The sequence below is a fragment of the Bactrocera neohumeralis genome, chromosome 3 (assembly GCF_024586455.1).
Source record: "Bactrocera neohumeralis isolate Rockhampton chromosome 3, APGP_CSIRO_Bneo_wtdbg2-racon-allhic-juicebox.fasta_v2, whole genome shotgun sequence".
NCBI lineage: Eukaryota > Metazoa > Arthropoda > Insecta > Diptera > Tephritidae > Bactrocera > Bactrocera neohumeralis.
The window spans coordinates 78,081,461-78,103,164 of record NC_065920.1 but is presented as its reverse complement, the minus strand read 5'-3'; the positions used below and the strand labels follow the sequence as shown (position 1 = coordinate 78,103,164).

At 37.1% G+C, this 21,704-nt stretch overlaps 1 protein-coding gene across 2 annotated transcripts in view; it reads left to right on the top strand.

The window, feature by feature from the left end:
- LOC126753181 (angiotensin-converting enzyme) overlaps positions 1-21,704 on the top strand; it is a 139,850-nt gene that overhangs the window by 117,596 nt on the left and 550 nt on the right. For both annotated transcript variants that reach the window (XM_050464415.1, XM_050464416.1), the window contains exon 9: positions 21,483-21,623. In XM_050464415.1, coding sequence (XP_050320372.1) covers positions 21,483-21,623 — 141 coding nt within the window. The remainder of the gene's footprint in view (positions 1-21,482; positions 21,624-21,704) is intronic.

Sequence of the window (21,704 nt, the reverse complement as noted above, 5' to 3'; positions counted from 1 at the left end):
TTACTGTCCACCGCTCATAGCGTTTTTGCGCATTGAATTCGGCATTTGTTGCTCCCAAAAAACAAAAAAAAATTGAAACGCCTTTGGGGCTGTTCGCTGCCTCTGAGTTGGCCTACATTTCAGATTAAATGGATCTGACCGCTTTTCCGGCAGCTTTGCTACAGTTTAGTGTAACGGTTTTTTATGATTGTGCGCAGTGCCGGCGAATCCATTACTTATGCGCATATAAATTGTGGAGCGGCGATTTCTCGCTTATGCAAACATTAGCCGGTGACTAATGAAACAGTTTTTGTCCTCATCTTGGTGTTTGCAACAAATGTCGTTATTAACATCCAAATTTTCTTATATGTTAATTTCCATGATTTATTGTTGTTTATTAGAATGCCATTATGCTAATCGTACTTTTACTTTTAAAAGCGCACTTTAAGTATCTTCGGCTAATTTTAACTTTTTGACACAAAAGTTGCAACAATTTTCACCAGCTAGAAGTCAATCGTTTTTATTGTTGTTAATTAAATATAGTGCCAAGGGCTGCCACTCCTTGCTTCAATATAGTACAGTCTAGTACTAAATGATATAACAGGGCGTTCAGTCGAAGTAGAGAGAGGATTAATTTATTTCTTTTTTGTTCGTTTTGTTCGATAACTGGCTACCATTTCATAGAATTCCTATTGGCAAAAACCTCTCACAAACTTTGTTTTGAGGCAAAGTTTTCACAAAAAAAAAAAAAGCTTGAGAACCTCCTAAATCAAGCTAACGTAGCTTCTGGTGGGTCGCCGTCAATGTAAGTATGTGTTGTCGCGGTGCTCTGATGGAACATAATTCCTCTGCTATTGTCCAAAGCTGTTTGTTGGGCTGGCACGTCGGCCACGTGGTAGTTAACAAACGGTTAGTTTGTAGTAAATAATAATATATTTTTTTGGCAGTGCACTTAGTTTGGTGGTGCCTGTTTTATTCGTAATTTCTTTACTAACTACTTTTTACAATCTTACTGCTATTTATGTATACCTATGAGAATGTTTGCTTACTGCGGGAATTTTTTTGTTTGTATAGGTTAAGTGTAATATTTATTTAGGTTATTATCTGAGTCGCTAACTGGCTCTAAGATTACTTTCTCATCACTCCAACTACACTCAACATCGGAAAATTATTTTATCAGCCCATTCTAAGAATGCTCTAGATTGGATTTATGCAAAAAAATCGATTTTTTGAAGCCGTCTCACAGGATGAACCCTTTAATTGACGATGGCCTACCAGAGATTGGTGCATCTTTAACATCAAAATTACCGGTAGAGAGTCGATGAATCCAAAATCTGTCTAATTGGATGTTAAAATATTAAGATCATAAGCTATTCAAGTATTAAATCACCTGGCTTGCGTGTTCGCCTTTAGTAAAGAAAAGTAAAATATTATGTATTTTCTTTTTGCTGTCTATGAAGATATTAGAAATCTCATCTTCTCTCATAATAAGCGGATACATATTACTAAAGCTAACTATTGATACATTAATGGAATTATTTTTACTAGGTTTTATATTTAACCAAATCCAAAACTATTTTGTTATTCGAATGCATTTTCAGAGATAATCTAATAACTTATTCAATTTTGAATGAAGGAAATGTAAGCCGAATAGGCAATATAACTTAAAATTATAGTTTAAAATATGTTTCAAAAAAGTTAATACTTTCTTCCTTCTTTAATTTCATTTTATAATATTAGAAACTATTTACAAATTGAAAACAGTGCAATAAATCGAACTTCCAGATCCTCGATATTTTGATTCGAATCTATTCCCTATTTTTGCATCTTCTAATAGCTTTTTGCTTGGTGCACATATCTGAAAAGCTTTAAGAGGAATATACTGAAAGTTTTGTCTAAAGGTTAGATTAGGTTAATCCAACGGTAGTAGGCCAATAAGCCAGGCATAGACCAGTTTGTTCCTTTGTGCTGATGGAGTTCAGTTGCTAAGTTCAAGAGGAGGAGCCCAAAATGTGGGACAAGTGCACAAGAGATTCTCCATTGTTTCCCTGGTGCTCTGCTCTAAACATATTCTGTAGTCTTCTCGATCTGTCAGCCACATCCTGCGGGCATGTGTTGAAACCAGACAGTGACCAGTTAGTATTCCTAAATGTTCTAACGAGTCCCAATAGGAAATTTATGTACTTTCGATCTACCGTTTTGCACCTGACATTTGCAGCTTTGCACGTTGTCTAAAAAAATTAGACTTTACATTATATTTATGCAGAACTAAATGATCGTTTTTAAATAATAAATCACTGCTTATTAATTCTCTTATATATACTATATAAAGAAGAATGTAATGATAACGACCTCTGTTGAAATCACTTCGCATGTGTTCTTAACATAATTATCACGTGACCAAGCATATTCAAGGTCAAAAGTGGAGTAATCTACCATTATTGACAGGCAATGTCAGTTGTTTGTGGAAATAGCCGGCAAGAATAGTTGCTTTGATCGCTCAATTAAGCATGGCTTGAATCTAAAATTTCAGTTCATTAATTGTATGTGTGGCGGCTTTCTCTTTCTTGTGGTTGCCTGCTCAATTTGATACGATTCTGAGCCAATCGCTTGCCAATATTTGGTATTCTGTGCGGTTGAAAGTCTCCTCCTACAACTTGATATTTGATTACTATAAATAGTGTAAACACATATTCATGGTACGATTGTTATTATTTTTTTATTACTTATAAATAAAATTACAGTTTTATAGTTTTCTAAAAGCGAACAGTTCTATCGACTATAAATAGCGCGCTGTACGTGTGATTTCGAGTAATTTTTGCGCTTTTCACTAGTCGCATTTAGCTGGCGGTTGCTGATAAGTGGTTAGATGCTCGCGATTTTTTGCTAAACCATTTGTGGCAATCACCCCGAATTAGCCACAGATTACAGAATTGTCATTGCTTTCTTGTAGTTCGGCCGCATCAAACCAACGACCAGCTGATGGTTGTTACGCTTGCCTGCCACTGGCTAGTTTTTCAGTCGGTTGGCCATTAGCCTTCTGCGCGTTCGTTGTGTCTTCGGTTTGGCGATCTTATGCACTCATTCCTCACCGCTGACTAGCGACTCATCAATAGTTGGTCGTCGTTGGTTGTTGTTGCTGAATGTGGTGTGTAGTTATTGTATTGATTTACATCTTGTTGGGTTGGCATTCAATTGCCGTTTAACGGTTTCAATTACGTTTGACAAGTTTAATGGAGCTTAAAATGGTTAGGGCGGTATGTTGAATATTAATAAAATTTAAAAAAATTATGTTTTAATTAGATTAATTTTATAATTTGTTATTAAAAATATTAAAGGTATATTAATTTTTAAGTTTCACGATTCAAACTGAAAATCTATTTAAGTCAAGAACTTTGTATAAGAAAAGTTTGCAATGTTTGAAAGAAATATTGTGGATTTAAGTTCTGTAACGTAAAAGTAGGTTGGAAAAAATTCCAATTGAGCGTGGCACCAATATACTGATTTTAGTTTATTATGGTGTGTTGCCTTAATCATAGTTGCTGCGACCTGATCTTTGCGGACTGCGGATACCATGTGTGTGGTGTTTTCGCCTGTTACATTTGCCGTATTCCAGATTCTCTCAAAAACGTCAGCATCAAACTCTTTTTGCCCCCAGCTTAGTTTTTGTGAAGAAAAAAACTTCTGACGAGGTTATCCGTTTCTGGGGAAAACAAAACTTTAGCTATTGTAGCCATGTGATCGCTATTTCTTCACTATTTTCACTTATTTTTGAACAGCTGTAATCTTGTTTCAGCTTCCCCGAATTTAGTGTTTTAAATATTACCTTTCCAACACTATTTGGTTTGACACAATGTGATTGGTAGCACTGGAGATATACGTCGACTGCAACGACATCTGTTGACAAAATACGAAAAGACTTTTTCAACTATTCAATGTATAATTTAAAAAAAAAGTCGGTGTATTTTATGTTGTGAAAGTGATGATTGATGGTAAAACAAGAAAAAACGTTAACTTCGGTTGCACCGAAGCTAAATACCCTTCACAGGTGCATTTCTGTTAGTAACTATGTTGTTCTATATGCTATAGTAAGTTCTAAACAAGTTTTTTTTGTACATTGCCTGCTCTTAAAAAATAACATATATCAAAGCAATATATGTCAAATGTGAAAGTGGTCCATACAAGAACTTTATTCCGATCGTTCAGTTTGTATGGCAGCTATATGCTATAGTTAACCGATCTGAACAATTTCTTCGGAGATTACATTGTTACCTTAGAAAATAACATATATCAAATTTCGTGAATATATCTTGTCAAATGTGAAAGTTTTCCATACAAGCATTTGATTCCGATCGTTCAGTTTGTATGGCAGCTATATTTATAGTGGTCCGATATCGCCGTTCCGACAAATGAGCAGCTTCTTGAGGAGAAAATGACGTTTGCAAAATTTCAAAACGATATCTTAAAAACTGAGAGACTAGTTCGTATATATACAGACAGACGGACAGACGGGGCAGACAGACGGACATGGCTAAATCGACTCAGCTCGACATACTGATCATTTATATATATACTTTATAGGGTCTCCGACGATTCCTTCTGGGTGTTACAAACTTCGTGACAAACTTAATATACCCTGTTCAGGGTATAAATATATGTATACATACACTGCTTTGGTTAGTTTTCTCAGAAAATGCAAAAACAAGGTACCACCGCAGAATGAAAAAAGGTTTAATTTAAAAAAATTAACCTCTAATTCAAGTTTTAATTAAGTACTTTGATTTTATAAATTTCCTTATGCATTTACCTCTTTAATTTTAAAAGCATTTAAGCCCCTCTGCATTGTAAGAACGTTGTATTTGTTATTTTACTGCAACAGCACACTTATTTGTATTTTTATATCAGTTAATATAATTAACTCTAAATCCCGCTTGAGGCCGGATCTGTGTTGAGCACTTCTCTTTGAATGACGGCGACGTGTGTAAATGAAGTAATTACTAGCGAACAAATTAAAACGGATCTAGTGCAAGGTATATGCATTGCTTTAACTAGCATATGCTATGTGCGCTTGCATTCTTAGACTTTTTAGTGCTTACGCTCGTTTTTTTATTAGTTTCAAAAATGCGTACGAAAAAGCTCAAGGAATTCACAATTATTTAACAGAAATTTACAACAACTTTAAAGTGAGTGAGTGAGTGAGGTGAGGCGGTGACGGTGTGGATTTGCTTTGAAATTGGGGGAAAAAAGTAGTATTTATATGCTTTATGTGGACTTTGTTTGCTATACATTAATCATTCATATTATTTTATTTATGTTTTACTAATTTTCGTTAATATTTTTTAATCCGAATTTTTCTTTCTTCATGCTTTTTGCAGCCACTTTTTTCGTTGTATTATTAAATAGCTACAAATATACTTGTAGTTGTAAGTATTATATGAATCAAAAATAACTAGCAATAATTGTGCCCAATTTTATGCCATAAATTCGCGGAGTACGCTTTATTAGCAATTGTCAAAATGAACGCCACAATAATTGCGACCCGAAATAATCAAAACAAATCGTTCTATATGTTTTGTATCGAATCGATAAATATACATATATTATAAGACAAGTACAAAATAATCGAATTAAACGCTTGCATTCGTGCTTTATTAAGCTTATTAATGTTTAATGTGCATAGCAAATGGCTTTGTTATATACATAGGTGCTAGTTATAATTGCATTTAAATTAACTGAGATTAATAGACTAAATTGTGAAGACCGTGAAAATCTTTCATTATTTGAAATTGATAGTTGGAAAAAAGATACTATAAATATATGAAAAGTTGAGCTTGAGTGCATAAATTATACTATTATTTAAATATTATAATGCAAATGTTTGAATGTTGGAATGTTGGTTGAGTTTGAATGTTGGAGGGCATGAAATCTTGAAAATATGCCTACGCTAAGCTGCTGACGAGGCTGTCTTTTCAAATTCTGTGATTTGAGCAATTAAACAAAAGGCAGTGCATTCGAGTAAGACCGGTGGAAGAAGAGGTGAATGGATGTATAATTATAAAAAAGTAAAGACAATTTGAACAATGCTCGTCTGATAAAGCGGTAGATATAACTTTCAATAACAGTTATGGCGTTTTTTTATGACAAAAATCAGAAGCAAACTATTTGTAGATCATAGTGAGATTCCTTATTATAAATTATAGTAATTTTTTTCCGATTATGACGGTTCAGAGGAATGAGAAAAAATGTAAAATTTGGCAATAGAAATAATGTAATACCCTTCACAGGTGTACTTTTTATATCTCATACAAGCAATTGTGCATAGCTAGTTTTGTTGTTTTTTCGCCATACCAGGTTGTTCAATAAGTTTTGTCGTTCGATAAGAGAGGGTGTTGCTACTAGCCCAACTTTTTTTTTGTTTTGTTGGTACGCTCTTCTGACTGAGAGAGATTTAGTAGAGTCTCTACACATCTCATTAGGCAGTGTGAGCCATATTTCAATGGGTGTTGCATTCGCTAACAATGGAACAAAAACACGTGCGAAAGCGACTACCTCAGCAACATTTGGAGCGTTTTAAAAAGGATAAAGTGGATTTTGTGCGTCGATTCATCTCTATGGATGAGACTAGGGTCTATCGCCATGAACTTGAATCAAAACAAGAGGCTAAAGAGTGGTGTGAACCTGGTTGTTCCGCTTCGAAAAGAGTTCATGTCCGGAAATCGGCCAAGAAGGTTGTGGCATCAGTTTTTTTGGGATGCGATAGCAATTTTGTTTGTGGATTACTTGCAAACTGGTAAAACAATTAATTCTGAATTTATTGCAACCTTTTGGACCAGTTGAAGTAAAAAATTCTGAAAAAATACGCGGTTTGCAGAAGTAAAAAATCCTTTTTCAACAGGACAATGCACCGTGTCACAAGAGCATTTTGACAAAATCCGTGAATTAAAATTCGAATTGTTGCATCATCCTCCGTATTCATCAGATTTGGCCCCCAGTGACTTCCATTTGTTTCCAGAACTCAAAAAATGTATTTGTGGCAATTTATTTCATCAAATCAAGAGCTCACAACGGTTGAAGCGTATTTTCAGACCTAATTACATAAAAAATTCAAGTAAATATGGTACAATTCGACGAAATGGGCGGAAAAGCAATATCGATTTGCGTTGCGAACGGCAAATACAACGACTTGCAGTGATTGATTTAATGAGTTGCGGACAAATAGAATAAAGCTCATATGGGTCTACAAATAACCAATAGTCGAATAGTGCAAATAATCCATGAAAATCCGTTACTGAACCGTTTTTGGTACGAAGAATTTTCATAACCTCATTTTTAGTGATGAAAAGAAGTTTTTGGAGAAATATGCGATTCTGTTATAAGCGAGAGTTTGTAATAGTGAATTAATTGAGTTCGGTGGCAATTTGTACGCAATTCAGGTCACCAAATTCTTCTTTGCTGCCTTTAGTACGAACCTGAATCTGATTGAGCACTTCTGGGTATCTTCTCTGCCAAAGTGTTCAAGATCGATAGACAGTTTGAGACTTCTTCAGCTTTTGTACTTTTTTAATCCAGAAAACACAAAATGCACATATAATTCTTTGTATGAGGTAGCATAAAAGGCTATAAAAATATCTATATATTGTTTTTGATTGGTCAGTTTGTATAGCAGCTATATGCCATAGTTGTTGTTTACCAATATTTCTGATATTAATCCTTGCCAAATTTCGAGCCGACACCTTGACAAATAAAAAATGTGTCCATACAAAAACTTGAGTTTTATCGGTCTGTTTGTCTGACAGCTTTATGTATTGGTTGTCTGATCTAAGTAATTTTCTTGAAGACTACAGAAATGCTTCGGATATTAACCCATGCCAAGTTTAGTGATTTTTATGGGTCAGTTTGTTTGACAGCTATACGTTATAGTGATAAAATATCAGCGATTCCTACAAATGAGCAGCTTCTTAGTGAGAAAACAACGTGTGCAAATATCAAGGTCGATATCTCAAAAACAGCGAATAATTCGCATATTTACAGATGAACAACGGTCAAACGAACAGACATGAACATGGCTAAATAGACTTAGCTTGCACGCTGATCATTTATATACGTATATACTTTAGAGGGTCACCGACGTATTTTTTGCGGGTATAAACATCCTGGCAAACTTAGTACACCCTCTTCAGGGTATAAAAAGGCCACATTTTTGGGAGTACCCAAAAAAGATTCATCGCGATTTCCGGTTTTCGATTTATATTTTTTTTATAAGTTATAAGTGTTTATATTTCTAATAAAAAGGTAATTCTGTACTGTGTATGGCATTAGTATCTATCTAAAGTGCAACGTACCAATTTTCCGCCGGCTCTTTACATTTGATAGCATAGATAGTTAACCTATCAAACCTGTTAGCAATTTTATAATTTGACGTTCTTCAAGCTAGAAACCAAAATTATTATGTTAGAGGCGTTTATGGTTGTCAACACCTTACAGCACCATCACCACACCCCTCTCTGCAGCCCATTACGCTCTCACATCGCAAGCGCTCGCATTTCAAGTGCCTGGAAAACTTTTGAAACCCATAAATGTGAATATTTATATTTGGAGCGGCGCCTGTGCTTGACTAAAGGTAACTAAATACGTATGATACCTTTTCAATGTAGTGAGATTTTTGCCGCCAATTTATTCTTGTTTACAATTTTCGCTATTAATTGCCGTTATAAGGCGGCAATCGCGCGCCAACCACTCGCATTGCATGCAAACTCGTTTTTTCAACTGTTCACCAGAGACATAAACATTTTGCAACTATTTCTGTTATTTTGTGAATGTGAGTGCGATTTTTTCGATTTTTTTTTGCATTTTGTTGAATTTCTCGCACGCTAACACGGTCTTCAAGTGGCACTTACGAAAGACATTATGCGACGTTGTACATTTCTGCTGGTGAAAAGTTGGAGATTTTGCAACAAAACTGCAACACGCTATGGAAAAGTTTCAGCTGAGGCGTTTAATTAAATAATCAGCATGAAAACAAGCAGTGTAATGCATTAGAAAGCAATTGGGGTGCATTAAGAGAGAATGGTGTGCCGAGTTCACGGCATTTTTGACAGATTTTTGGTGGTCTCAGTAGCAGGTTTTTTTACACTGGGTTTGAAAAAATCTAAAAATAAAAAAAAGAATGAGGCAATAGAAAAAAGTTCTCAAGTTTTGTAGCGAGAAGAGTGCTCGGACTTCGATCTGAAGTAGACAAAATCTTAAGTGTACTTATCTACAGCAACCTAATGTCACAGCGCTTACTGCTCGTAATTAGCACCACAGCAAATGCGTGTGTAAAAAGATAAGAAAACATAAAAAAAAATATAAAAATATCCCTTTCTAAAAATTCGGCAATAAACCACCGAAAAATTGTTGCTTTTCCAAGCACCGCTGAAAAATTTACTGTGTCAGTAGCAATTAAACCACCACCTCGTTTGCTTTATGGTGCGGCAATAAAAATCAAAGGATTACGAAATCGAACCACATTCTCAACGCTATCCAACGTGCAGCACCCGTATTCATGGTGAGCAACATAAAAATAGATCTTGCACCATATGATACAAAATTTTACAGCAAATTTTAATTTCTTTTCAAAACACACACACTTACCAACACTAATATGTCATGTAAAAAAATGAAGGAGAAAAAAATTATCGACGCAATTAAATAAGATAAAACAAAATTGCTGCCGCCAAGCACTGGGCGGACAACAGTTCAATCAAATTGAAGAAACGTAAACCAGTGTACGTAAAATCGTAACAAAGTGGCCACAAGAATTATAACCATTTTCGTATTGGTCAACTGCTAGTAGAGCGCAAACAGCAAACGGACAGGGTGTAGTGCTGGCAGGAGTCGGTGAGCAAGTGAGCGAGTGAATGAGCGCCTGCGTGCGTGTGCTAATTTCGCAACCTTTAATTTGAGTCATTTGAGAAACAGAAGCAAAATGTGTTATTATAGACGAGTAAATGCGGCTGTGCCGACTGGCTGGCTGTCTGCGGCGGGAGGGGCTCAGCAACATTCGTATAATTGTTGACAGACTGCCTTCAACTGCTACATATACCCTATAAGTGTGTGCGTTTGTCTGTACAGTTTGACATGTTAGCCATCTCAAATGGCAGCGATAAAGAATCGGCAGTTGCCGGCGGCTACTGGTTGCCATTTTGGCGATTTGTACCAAATGTGATGGCAAACATTTAATGCCGACAAGATGTTGGCGCACAGGAGCCACAAACATGTGTGTCTCGCAAGTGAGTGGCTGAGCGGTGACGGACTGATAAACCGACAGGCAGTCTGCTTAACTGGCGCACAAGCCGTACCATTTCCAACGACAGCCATTTGACAACTCGACAGACACTTAAAAGCACACACTTCGCTGTTGCGCGATGAAGAAAAAAACCCAAGCCGCCTCCTTGAATTGAGCAATTGGTTGTGGCAAGCAGCTAGCTGCCTGCAATTGCCACTGCCTGTAGTTATTTGCTCCACATTCGCATTTTGCCTGCCATCATCATAATCATCGCGCGGCGTTGGCGCATTCGCCGGCCACTTGCTGCCTTCGGTTGGTCAAACGCTGCAGCTGGTGGCTCAGCTCCAGCTGTTGTCCGCCACTACGCGCCTCTTAGCTTTGGCTAGCAATATAGTAGTTGTAACTAACTAGAAGTGTAGCAACCAACCGAATTGCGCTGGCGTCCATTATGAGTGAGCGGTGCTGCGGTGAGCGTACGCTGGCGGTTGGCGGTTAGTGGAGGCAATAACTTACGGTGATTATTGCACTTAACGGTCTGCAAATTATGGTGCGTTATGTTAGAGGTGATTGCAAATATTTGGGCAAAAGTTTGTTCAAAGTATTTTAACTACATGCTTAAGTTCAAAAATGCGAAAATGGCACGAAAAGCAGGTGTGAGACAATTTTGATGATGTGATGAATTCGTTGTGTCAAAATTTAGTTCGATAACGCTTTTCGAAAAAGACCGTTTTAGGCACGCAGCAGGTCATTCATTGTTACATAAGGCTTAAAACAGCATGCAACATGAAACAGCAATGATTTGCAGTTGCATAGTTTAATCCTTTTTAAAGCTTTCCAGAAAAAACTGTAGTTTGGGATATAAGTGAAACTCTAGATCATTCTTTGTGAAAGTACATTCGATGTTCGTACGAAGTTCATCAATCGTCGTTGGGTTGTTGGCATAGACCATAGACTTGACCTAGCCCCACAGGAAATTGTCTAACGGCGTCAAATCGCACGACTGAGGCGGCCAATTGACTGTGCCATTGCGTGAGATAACATATTCACCAAACTTAGTTTTCAATAAATCGATTGTGACATTCGCTGTGTGACTTGTTGCGCAATCCTATTGGAACCACATATTTTCCAAGTCCATATCATTCAATTCACATACGACGATTCTGGTTGTCAAGCGGCTTCAGTTCTTGCGTCAGTTTGATCTTGTAAAGATGTAGGCCAAGATCACCTTTGCAAATTCTCCACAACGACGTCACAGAGATGTCCAACGCTTGTTTTCCTCAATTGACACCTAGCGGCAGTAATATTCTTGACACTACGGGCACTTCTTTGTCTCACTGGGACGAAAGTATTTTTTTCTGCGCTTTCGGATTAAAATTTTTCCACTAGACGCTCAATTGTTGATCTGATAGGACGATTATGACGCCCATAAACTGGACGTAGTGCTCTTAAAGTTTATGCCACTGACTCCGAATTTCGGTAGTAAATGTTAATAAGTTGTTGGATCGTATATTTTTACTATTTTTGTGAAACCGTGTGTGTGTAAGTATTTCGACTCACAAACAGGCCAAACTGAGTTTTATGAAAAGCGAGCGAGTTGAGTCCATGAATGCTTTCAAAATCTAGACTGAGAAACTAGGAAAATTGTTATGCAATATCTTTGTTATACATTTAAGAATCATTAGAGCAAAGCTCCTTGTATGCCTTGGCCTGCTGCAAATGTGTCCTCAAAGACATCTCGGTCACTTGCGGAGTTTTTATAATTTTGTATGCCAAGTTTCTTCATGTCTTCCTCGAGCTCGTCAAACCATCTTGATCGCCGTCTATCTCTTGCTTTAGTAATGAATTTTCTTCTGCGCTCTCTTATTGTCTATTCCGTTACATGGTCGAGCCATGTTTGTTGTTTGTAGTTTCTAGTTGTAGTTGTAGTTTGCAGTCTTAGTCTCTGCGTTTTGATAAAACGTATAAAATTCGTAACATATCAACTTCATAAGCTGATCCAGCTCATCCTTCCAACTTATACTACTGTGCCAAAAAAATAAGGTGACATTGTATTTATTTGGAAAATTCTTTATTTATTCTTCCAAATCAATTTCATCCCCTTCAAAGTAATCCCCTCCCGATGCAATGCACTTATGCCAACGAATTTTCCAATCTTCAAAACACTGGTTGTAGTCACTTTCCGGAATGGCCTTCAGTTCCGTCCTCGCTGCGGCTTAAATCTCCTTTATCGTATACAAACGGTGTCCCCGGAGCGGTCTTTTGAGCTTGATGAACAGCCAGAAGTCGCACGGCGCCAGATCAGGTGAATACGGTGGTTGCGGAACGATATGGGTTGAGTTTTTGGCGAAATGATCACGAATTACGAGGGCAGTATGGGATGGTGCATTATCGTAGTTGTAAAAACCAAGAATTGTCTTTCCACAATTCCGGGCTTTTTAGGCGGATAGCGTTACGCAAACGACTCATAACGTTCAAATAATATTCCTTGTTGACTGTTTGACCGGTTGGAAGGAATTCATAATGCACAACACCACGATAATCGAAGAAAACAGTCAACATGACCTTGATTTTTGAGCGACTTTGGCGCGATTTTTTTGGTCTCGGCTCTCTTTTGGCACGATATTCGCTCGATTGATCGGTTGTTTCGGGGTCGTAAGCATAGATCCAAGTCTCATCGCCAGTTATAATGCATTTCATGATACCCTGGTAGTCGGAAAGCATCGTTTCACACACTTCAACGCGACGCCTTTTTTCCAAAAAATTCAATGTTTTCGGTACCAGTCGAGATTTGACGCGCTTGAGGCCCAAAACATGCTTCAAAATGGTATTGGCTGAGCCTTTCGATATGCCAACTTCATCAGCAAGGTCTTTAATTGTTAATCGTTGGTTTTTCAACACCAAATCTTTGATTTGTTGAACGTGAGCTTCGTCGGTTGAGGTTGATGGTCGCCCTGGACGCTCTTCGTCTTCGACACGTTCACGTCCGGCTTGGAACTCACTATACCACTTGTAAACATTTTTTTTAGACATAGCCTCATCACCAAAGGCTTTCTGCACCATCCTCAACGTATCCGCAGCAGAAAATTGATTCCGTAAGCAAAATATAAGGCAAATTCTATGCTCAACAAATTTCGACATCGCAAAAAACGAAAAACTCACTTTCAGCAGGTCACAAAACGACACGTATCTCAAACACTAATGGATATTTTGACATGAAATTTGACATAAATGTGACTGACAGTACTACCAACCTAAAAAAAAATAATTCTCCAAATCCTTCGACGCGCGCAGTTTAAATTCAAATGTCACCTTATTTTTTGGGCACAGTAGTACGTCACTCATCATTATTTCTAATTGCTCCACACATCTTTCTTTCGAAGATTTTCAGTTTGAATTCGTCCTTTTCGATTCGCGTTCCAATTGGTCAATGCTTATTGGTCGAATAATATTGTTTTTTTCCTGGACTTCAGCATATATTTCGTTTTATCTTCATTAATTTTAAACCAAATTTGGATAAGGCGTGGATGTTTTTGCTGACGCGGACGACGTACGTGAATATTTGCTAGTTCTATTTAATATGTGTGCAGGTTATTTTGCGTCACGTATTTCATCAATGGCGCATCACAGCACTATGTTGAATATTGTAAATAAAATACTCAAAACCGATGAAGATCCACCTCTATATATCTATGCGTCAATAGACTCGGAAGGTCAACAGTAGCCAAATTTTTGCCCTCATATAGTCCATGGAGAAATGTTATGAGTACAGTATTGATTTATAGTACGTATGCTATTTATTGAATTTAAACAAGCCTTCGATAACATTAAGGGGATGTACAATATATCCCCTCAAGATTTCGGAAATGCAAAATATTAGAACAACTTATTAACATTCTAGAAAAGTCTTTTGTTGATCTTCGAGGTCTAAAGCCGCAGGGACGATTTTTTCTGCATGGTTTATGAGTTTTCTGTTCACAATCCTTTCATTTTTCTTCTCAATAATCCTAACATTATACTCGCTCATTGTGCGCTCGAAGTTAGTCAAAGAGTGAGTGTAGCCACTATCTATAGCATTAAGCTAGTAGTTCATTATAAGACTCGCTTGATCAAGGTGGAATCGCTAAAAACTGCAAAGCCGATGAGCTTGCAAGGTACCCTCTCTTTGACCCAATTATACATATCTGCTTGCGAACATGTCGGCTCTTTGTTAACTAAATAAATGCAACAAAAATTAATATTTAGTGAAGCATGTATCATTTGCATATTGATCTATTGTAATTAGTCAGCTTTTTCAGATTTTTTAATTATGCCGCAGTTTTCCCACAGAAAATTAAATCGTGCCGAAATGTGGTTGTCTATACCGGAGGTGACCTTGAACGTTGCTTTTAATTTAAATTTTGTGTCATTCAGTCATGATGATGGATTCAGTGAAATCACGCGCCAACAGCAAATAAATTATGCGCCATTTTCCGGCAGCGACATGCAGCTTTTTATTGTTTTCAATGTTCGCGGTGGCTTATTAATGCTAAAGGCGAAAAAAAACAATATTGTTGTCGGCGTCTCTATAAGTAATAGACTAACCATTATTGATGCAAAAACAAAAATTTAAATTTTTATACCACAAAAAGTTACGTTAGCGCATTTTGAAGTCTTAGTATAACAATAACCACTCACCAAAACAGCGACAATTAAAAGACAATAAATAAAAAACGAGAAATTGCACGCAAAAGCCGTGTTTTTAATTGTTTTGCAAAAGGATTTAAAGCGCCGAGCGCCGCAAAAACCAAAAAGCAGCATTAAAATCAATTGTTGCATGCCACCTAAGTCAAGTCAGGCCGCGGCATGCAGCGATAACCCCAACAGCCATACCAAGAGTGGAGCTAAATCAAACATAACAACAACGTTGCATTAATCGCAACAATAACAACAACTCAAACATGCACCTTAGTCTCAGTCACGGCTGGGCTGCTGCGTTGGCGTTCGCCGCTTCTAACGGCCGGCTTTGTTGTTGTAGCTGCTTGCTGATTCATTGCTTGGACGGCTGCTCAACTGCCTGTGACTTTAAAGGTTGTTGCCTCGTTTGTGTTCGTTGATTTTCCAGCATGTTAAACCCGTTGTTTGCATTATGTGTGTTCGCCGCTTGTTTGTTTGTTGTTGTTGTCTGCTGGTTACAGACCATCTGACCGTTCCGCAAATGCAGGGCACTGTGGCAGTGGGTTTGCATGCCTTGTGCCATGTTGTGCACTTCGTGTCGTTCGTTTGATTTATAAGGCGTGATCGCTAGCAGCGAGCGCTTGGGAAAACAAACCACAACAGGATATTAACCGAAAACTAAGAAAAAATAGGAAAGTGATGTATGGTAATTTTATTAGTCACTATCCAGCGACGAGGTAGTTTACTTTTAAATATAATTTTCTGTTATTTATACCTTGAGCGGGGTGTATTAAGTTAGCGACGAAGTTTGTAACACCCAGAAGGACACCACGACTAGTCTTTCAGTTATGAGTTATCGGTTAGACGATTTTCCACAAGAAGCTGCTTATTTGCCAGAACCGCCGATAACGGATCTTTATAACATATGTATATAGCTGCCATACAAATTGAACAATCGCAATCACGTCCTTGTATAGGAAACTTTTTCATTTGACAATGTATCAGCACGAAATTTGGCATGGTGGACTTTCTAAAGCATCGCTATTATATTTGAAGAAATGGTTCAGATTGGATCACTACAGCATATAGCTGCCATACAAACTGAACGATTGGAGTTAGGTCCTTTTATGGAAAACTTTTTCATTTAGCGGGATATCTGCACAAAATTTAGCACAGACTATTATCCAAGACAATGCAATAATATTCCAATAAATTGTTCAGATCGAATGGCTATAACATATAGACCGACCAAACAAAATCAATTTCTTGTATAGAAAGTTTTTTATTTGTGAAAGGTGCAAAAGAAGTTAACGTTTTTTGTTGTTTTTGTTATACCATTACCGTATTGTGTATGTTTCTTTATTACTAACCTGCGGGTTTCACCAAATTTTGAATTCGACTTTCGAGTTATACCAAGGAACATCAGAAGAAATTTGAAGGCGAGCATGTCCGATCCTCCGTCGGAGGTATCAAGGGCAATTGCGCTTGGGTTACCGTAGTTTTCGCCTCATTTTCTTTAATCGCTTTGATTTTATTTAATTAATGCGTGAACCTAAAAGTTTAAAGTCTATTCGGAAATGCTTATGAATTTTATGAGAGTGTTTTTACGGCAGAAAAAATTTAAGAAAATAGCTTCTTTGAAGCTTGTCGAACTTGAAGCAACCTCCAACGTAGTGTTGCTTGAAACATCTAATCAATACACTCCGCCGCTCAAAAACATTAAATTATTTATTTTTGCTCTTAATATTTGCAAAGCCTTTCTCAGTCATGCGGCACAAATGTGGCAACTAATGAGGCCTACTTAAATTTAAATATTAACTATTTTCTATTGCCAATAAGAACCCAACAGCCACAACGATCGAGTTTCGATATTTAAATTACTTGAAATTAATTCGAAGCCGCCTTCGCTGCTGAAGTTTGTGCCTTAAGTCTTTTGTTTAGCGCGAAATTACCATAATTGGCGTTGAAAACGGTAAGTTAACCAGCGTCAATTAAGCAAACCAGCAACAGCGCAACGTGACCATCACAATAAAGCACCCTGTCCAACGCCCACTGCTGACACCCCAGCAGCTTTTGACCACCAAACAATAACAACTACAGCGGCCATAATCGACAGCAGCCTTCGGAACGTCAAGCGGTTTAAATGAATTTGTCAGGTTGCAATGAAACTTAACTCCACTCTGATATATATATTTAAATGTATACGTTTGTGTGTATATATATCCTTATATATATTTCTATATACATATTTGTCTAGTATGTTTATGTGTGTTTGTTGAAAACGAGCACGTAATTTGTAAATCAACAATAATTACCATTGATTACGGCTAATTTCGCTTTCGCAGAGCCCCTGGTGGGCATGGCTGCCTCTAAGCACCGCCATTGACGCCAATAAACGAGCGCAAAAGTACAGCAATTCAGAAGTACCCACTCGGCAGTGCCGCATTGCTCCTCGGCCGTCGTCGGTTATGGCTCATTATTTAGCGTGTAATGATTTGTGGATATTGCAAAATGTAGCAAATTCCGTGTAGCGCTAGAACTGTATCCGGCATTGAGCCGCTGCCTGGCCACAAAACCAGCGACGTACTCACCGTTTGTGTGTGTGTGTGTGTGTGTGAGTCTATGGCTGTGCAGTCAAAGCAGCGGCAAAGCGCCGAGTTGTGCTTTAGTCTAGATTTAATTGCTTGGTTTTTGCATGCAAGCGATTATGCAATTTTTATGCGCTGCAATATCGGCTTGAGGACAAATTGTCGATCATTAACATTTTGATGGTGCTAATAATTTGATAATCCAGCGTTACCAATGCTGTTGGCTGGCTACTAAAAGCTTAAAGTATGTCGTAAATAGCTGCCAACAAATTATATTTTAGTGCTGTGAGTAAACACAAAGACACGGGACACGTTTAATTCGGCAGTTAAATCGTTATCGAAAGCAGTGCTAAGTTGGCCTGTTTGTGCAGCAATGCTACAAATGAAACTAGTTCAGTTTAAAGACTGATTTGGTTGACATTTGACATATAATTTATTCTACTATAACATTTTTTTAAAACATTTTTTTAACCAGTTGCTGCAGAGTATTATAGTTTTGTTCACCTAAGGGTTGTGCGTATCAGCTAAAACTAATTGAGATAGATATAGGGTTATGTAAATATAAATGATCAGGGTGACGAGAAAAGTTGACATCCGGCTAGCTGTCTGTCTTTCCTTTGTCTAAAAATTGAGATATATTAATGAAACTTGGTGTTCGAGTTGCTTAGTACAAAAAACTACGAATTCGTTTATGGGCATAATCGAACCACTGACACGCCCACAAATCGCCATTAACCGAAAACATATAAAATGCCATAACTAAGCACTAAATCAAGATATAAAACTCATATTTGGCACAGGGAATCGCAGTAGCCAAGGCCGTGGCCCGCCCTATAATAAGTTCAATGTATATAGCTCCTAAACCACTAAAGCTACAACAACCAAATTCGCTCAGAACGAATTCTACAAGACTTCTAGCTCTTCTATAGTGTGAAAATGGACCAAATCGTATGAAAACAACGTTCACTCCCCATATAACGGTACTGTTGAAAACTACTAAAAGTGCGAAAAATCAATAACTATCTATCGGAATATGACAAGGTTTTATAGGGACCGTTGTAAAAATTGAACAGTGGGCATGGCACCGAATACTTTTAGGTGAAGTCCCATATCTCAGGACCCGACTTAACGATTGCAACAAAATTTAGTATGTGGTTTTTTTTCATATTTATATGTATCGTCCAATATTTGAGTTATCTCAATAAGAATTTCAGAGCATGTTTGACTCATAACAGTGTATTTTTGGGCTTAAAATATATAAATTTGAGCGAAAACTTGACTTAACTCCCATCCGTCTGACTTTACTCTATATGATTAGTTTTTTAGTATGTGACATGTTAATAGTATGTGGTATTGAGAAAAATAGATAAAATCTGGTTGATACTACCCCAACTGTCATATACTATGTACATATAATGGTTTTTGTTTTTCTTACAATCCTTATGTGTCTGAGCATATGATGGGTGTAGGAGAGCTTCCTATACAAACTGCAAGAGCTTTTGGATAATCGTCATCCAACTCACTTTTCGTCACCAGTAACCATTAAGCAAATCATAGGCATTAATGCAACGAAGTATATTTCGTTCTGTAAGAACATGAGTAACCCAAATTATTTCTAGACTTTTCATGTGCTTGTGAGCAGACAAATTTAAACTTTCTGCAATCTCTAGACTTGTTATTCGACGATTTCCATCAAACAACGACTTTATTTTATCCAGATCGGCTTCAAGAGGCCTTTCTTGGCCTTGGTGCATTCTCAAAACCGAAATTACCGGAACTAAATTTTAGAAATTTGCTAATATTGGCATTGGTCTACGGTCTTCGTACACATGATATAATTTTGAAGAAAATTTTTCTTACTACCAATCCATGACCACAAATCATAGTTTTAGCGAAAAACAAAATTTTTTGAAAATTCTTCTTGGCCATGTCACGTAATATACTTTAATAATTGGTGATTAGTTTTAGAATATTTGGATCCCTTGATCCCATATCCGATCTTCAGGAGGAAAAAAGGTGTCCGGCGGATTCAAAAGCCACAGGCAGGTACTGATTCAATTTGGTTTTGGATAAAATGTACACCTGGCTCATCGCCTCAGAAAACATCATTTCAAGAAAACCACGTTTCAAATTTTGGGGCCCGATTATTTTATAAATTTGATATTGAGTTAAAAATTGTACTGAATTGCACTGAATATTGAATAAAATCCACATACCGATGATAAGTATTTTGAAGTCAACATGTTTAATCAATTCTTTCAAAGTTCCTTAACACTCGCATATTTTGATATGTGAGATCCATCAAAAATGCTTTTTTTATACTCTCGCAACAATGTTGCTAAGGAGAGTATTATAGTTTTGTTCACATAACGGTTGTTTGTAAGTCCTAAAACTAAAAGAGTCAGATATAGGGTTATGTATACCAAAGTGATCAGGGCGACGAGTAGAGTCGAAATCCGGATGTCTGTCTGTCCGTCCGTCCGTCTGTCCGTCCGTCCGTGCAAGCTGTAACTTGAGTAAAAATTGAGATATCATGGTGAAACTTGGTACACGTATTCCTTGGCTCCATAAGAAGGTTAAGTTCGAAGATGGGCAAAATCGGCCCACTGCCACGCCCACAAAATGGCGGAAACCGAAAAGCTATAAAGTGTCATAACTAAGCCATAAATAAAGATATTAAAGTGAAATTTGGCACATGGATCGCATTAGGGAGGGGCATATTTGGACGCAATTTTTTTGGAAAAGTGGGCGTGGCCCCGCCCCCTACTAAGTTTTTTATACATATCTCGGAAACTACTATAGCTATGTCAACCAAACTCTACAGAGTCGTTTTTTCAGGCATTTCCATATACAGTTCAAAAATGGAAGAAATCGGATAATAACCACGCCCACCTCCCATACAAAGGTTATGTTGAAAATCACTAAAAGTGCGTTAACCGACTAACGAAAAACGTCAGAAACACTAAATTTTACGGAAGAAGTGGCAGAAGGAAGCTGCACCCAGCCTTTTTTTAAAAATTGAAAATGGCAGTGGCCTCGCCCACTTATGGACCAATAACCATATCTCAGGAATTACTAGACCGATTTCAATGAAATTCGGTATATAATATTTTCTTAACACCCTGATGACATGTACGAAATATGGGTGAAATCGGTTCATAACCACGCCTTCTTCCAATATAACGCTATTTTGAATTCCATCTGATGCCTTTTCTCTATAATACGAGTATAAACATTAGGAACCAATGATGATAGCGGAATAAAACTTTACAAAAATACGGTATTTGAAAAATATGTAAATGACGTATTATGAATTCTCGATTATCACTTTACCATGCGAGAGTATAAAATGTTCGGTGACACCCGAACTTAGCCCTTCCTTACTTGTTTTCAATTCGTTTCATTGATAATTCGCTTAAGTAGTATTAAGTCTACAATTACGATTATAAATGAAACATACTTGTATGAACAAATTTCAAACAAAATTACTAATAAAACCTCAAATGATTTTGCAAAACGACCTTGCGCTATGTTTCGAAAGCACTTGCGAAGTATATCTTTTTCATATTTAGTCAAAAGTAATTTAAGTAGTTAATTAAATTCACTGTTAATGCGCATGTGATGCTACGTGTTTTAATAGCCACACAGATGCTTAACTACATATGCAAGTAAGTATGTAAGTTTGTAGCGGCGATTTTGCGGTTTCAGCGCGCTCAGTCAATTATTAGATCGGACATGCGGTACTAAACTATTTCATTGAGCTCGTAAATTATCAGAAACTTTATAGTCAGCTACTAAAGCTTTCAAATGAATTATCATTGAATGTTTTTAAAACCTCAAGTTGACAAGTTTTTAGACAATGTTTGAGAATATTTGCTGTTCATATGGGAAAAGTTATAAATATTTGAAAATTTTCTGAAAAAAATCTCAGCCTCCATTTTCATGTCGAATTTGAACCGCTTATTTAATAAAGGTCTTATTTCTTCTACTTTCAGATACTATGTCTCGACTATTCTGCAGTTCCAAATCTACCGTGGCATGTGTCGTGTGAGCGGTCAATATGTGCCCGGTGATCCACGGAAGCCCTTACATCGCTGTGATGTGTATCGCCATCCGGAAGCAGGGAATTTACTTAAGTGAGTAAGATCCAACTCAATAATATAAACTGAAGTCAAAGAAATCTTTTTAAATTTTCCATTCAAAATTTAAATTTTTCT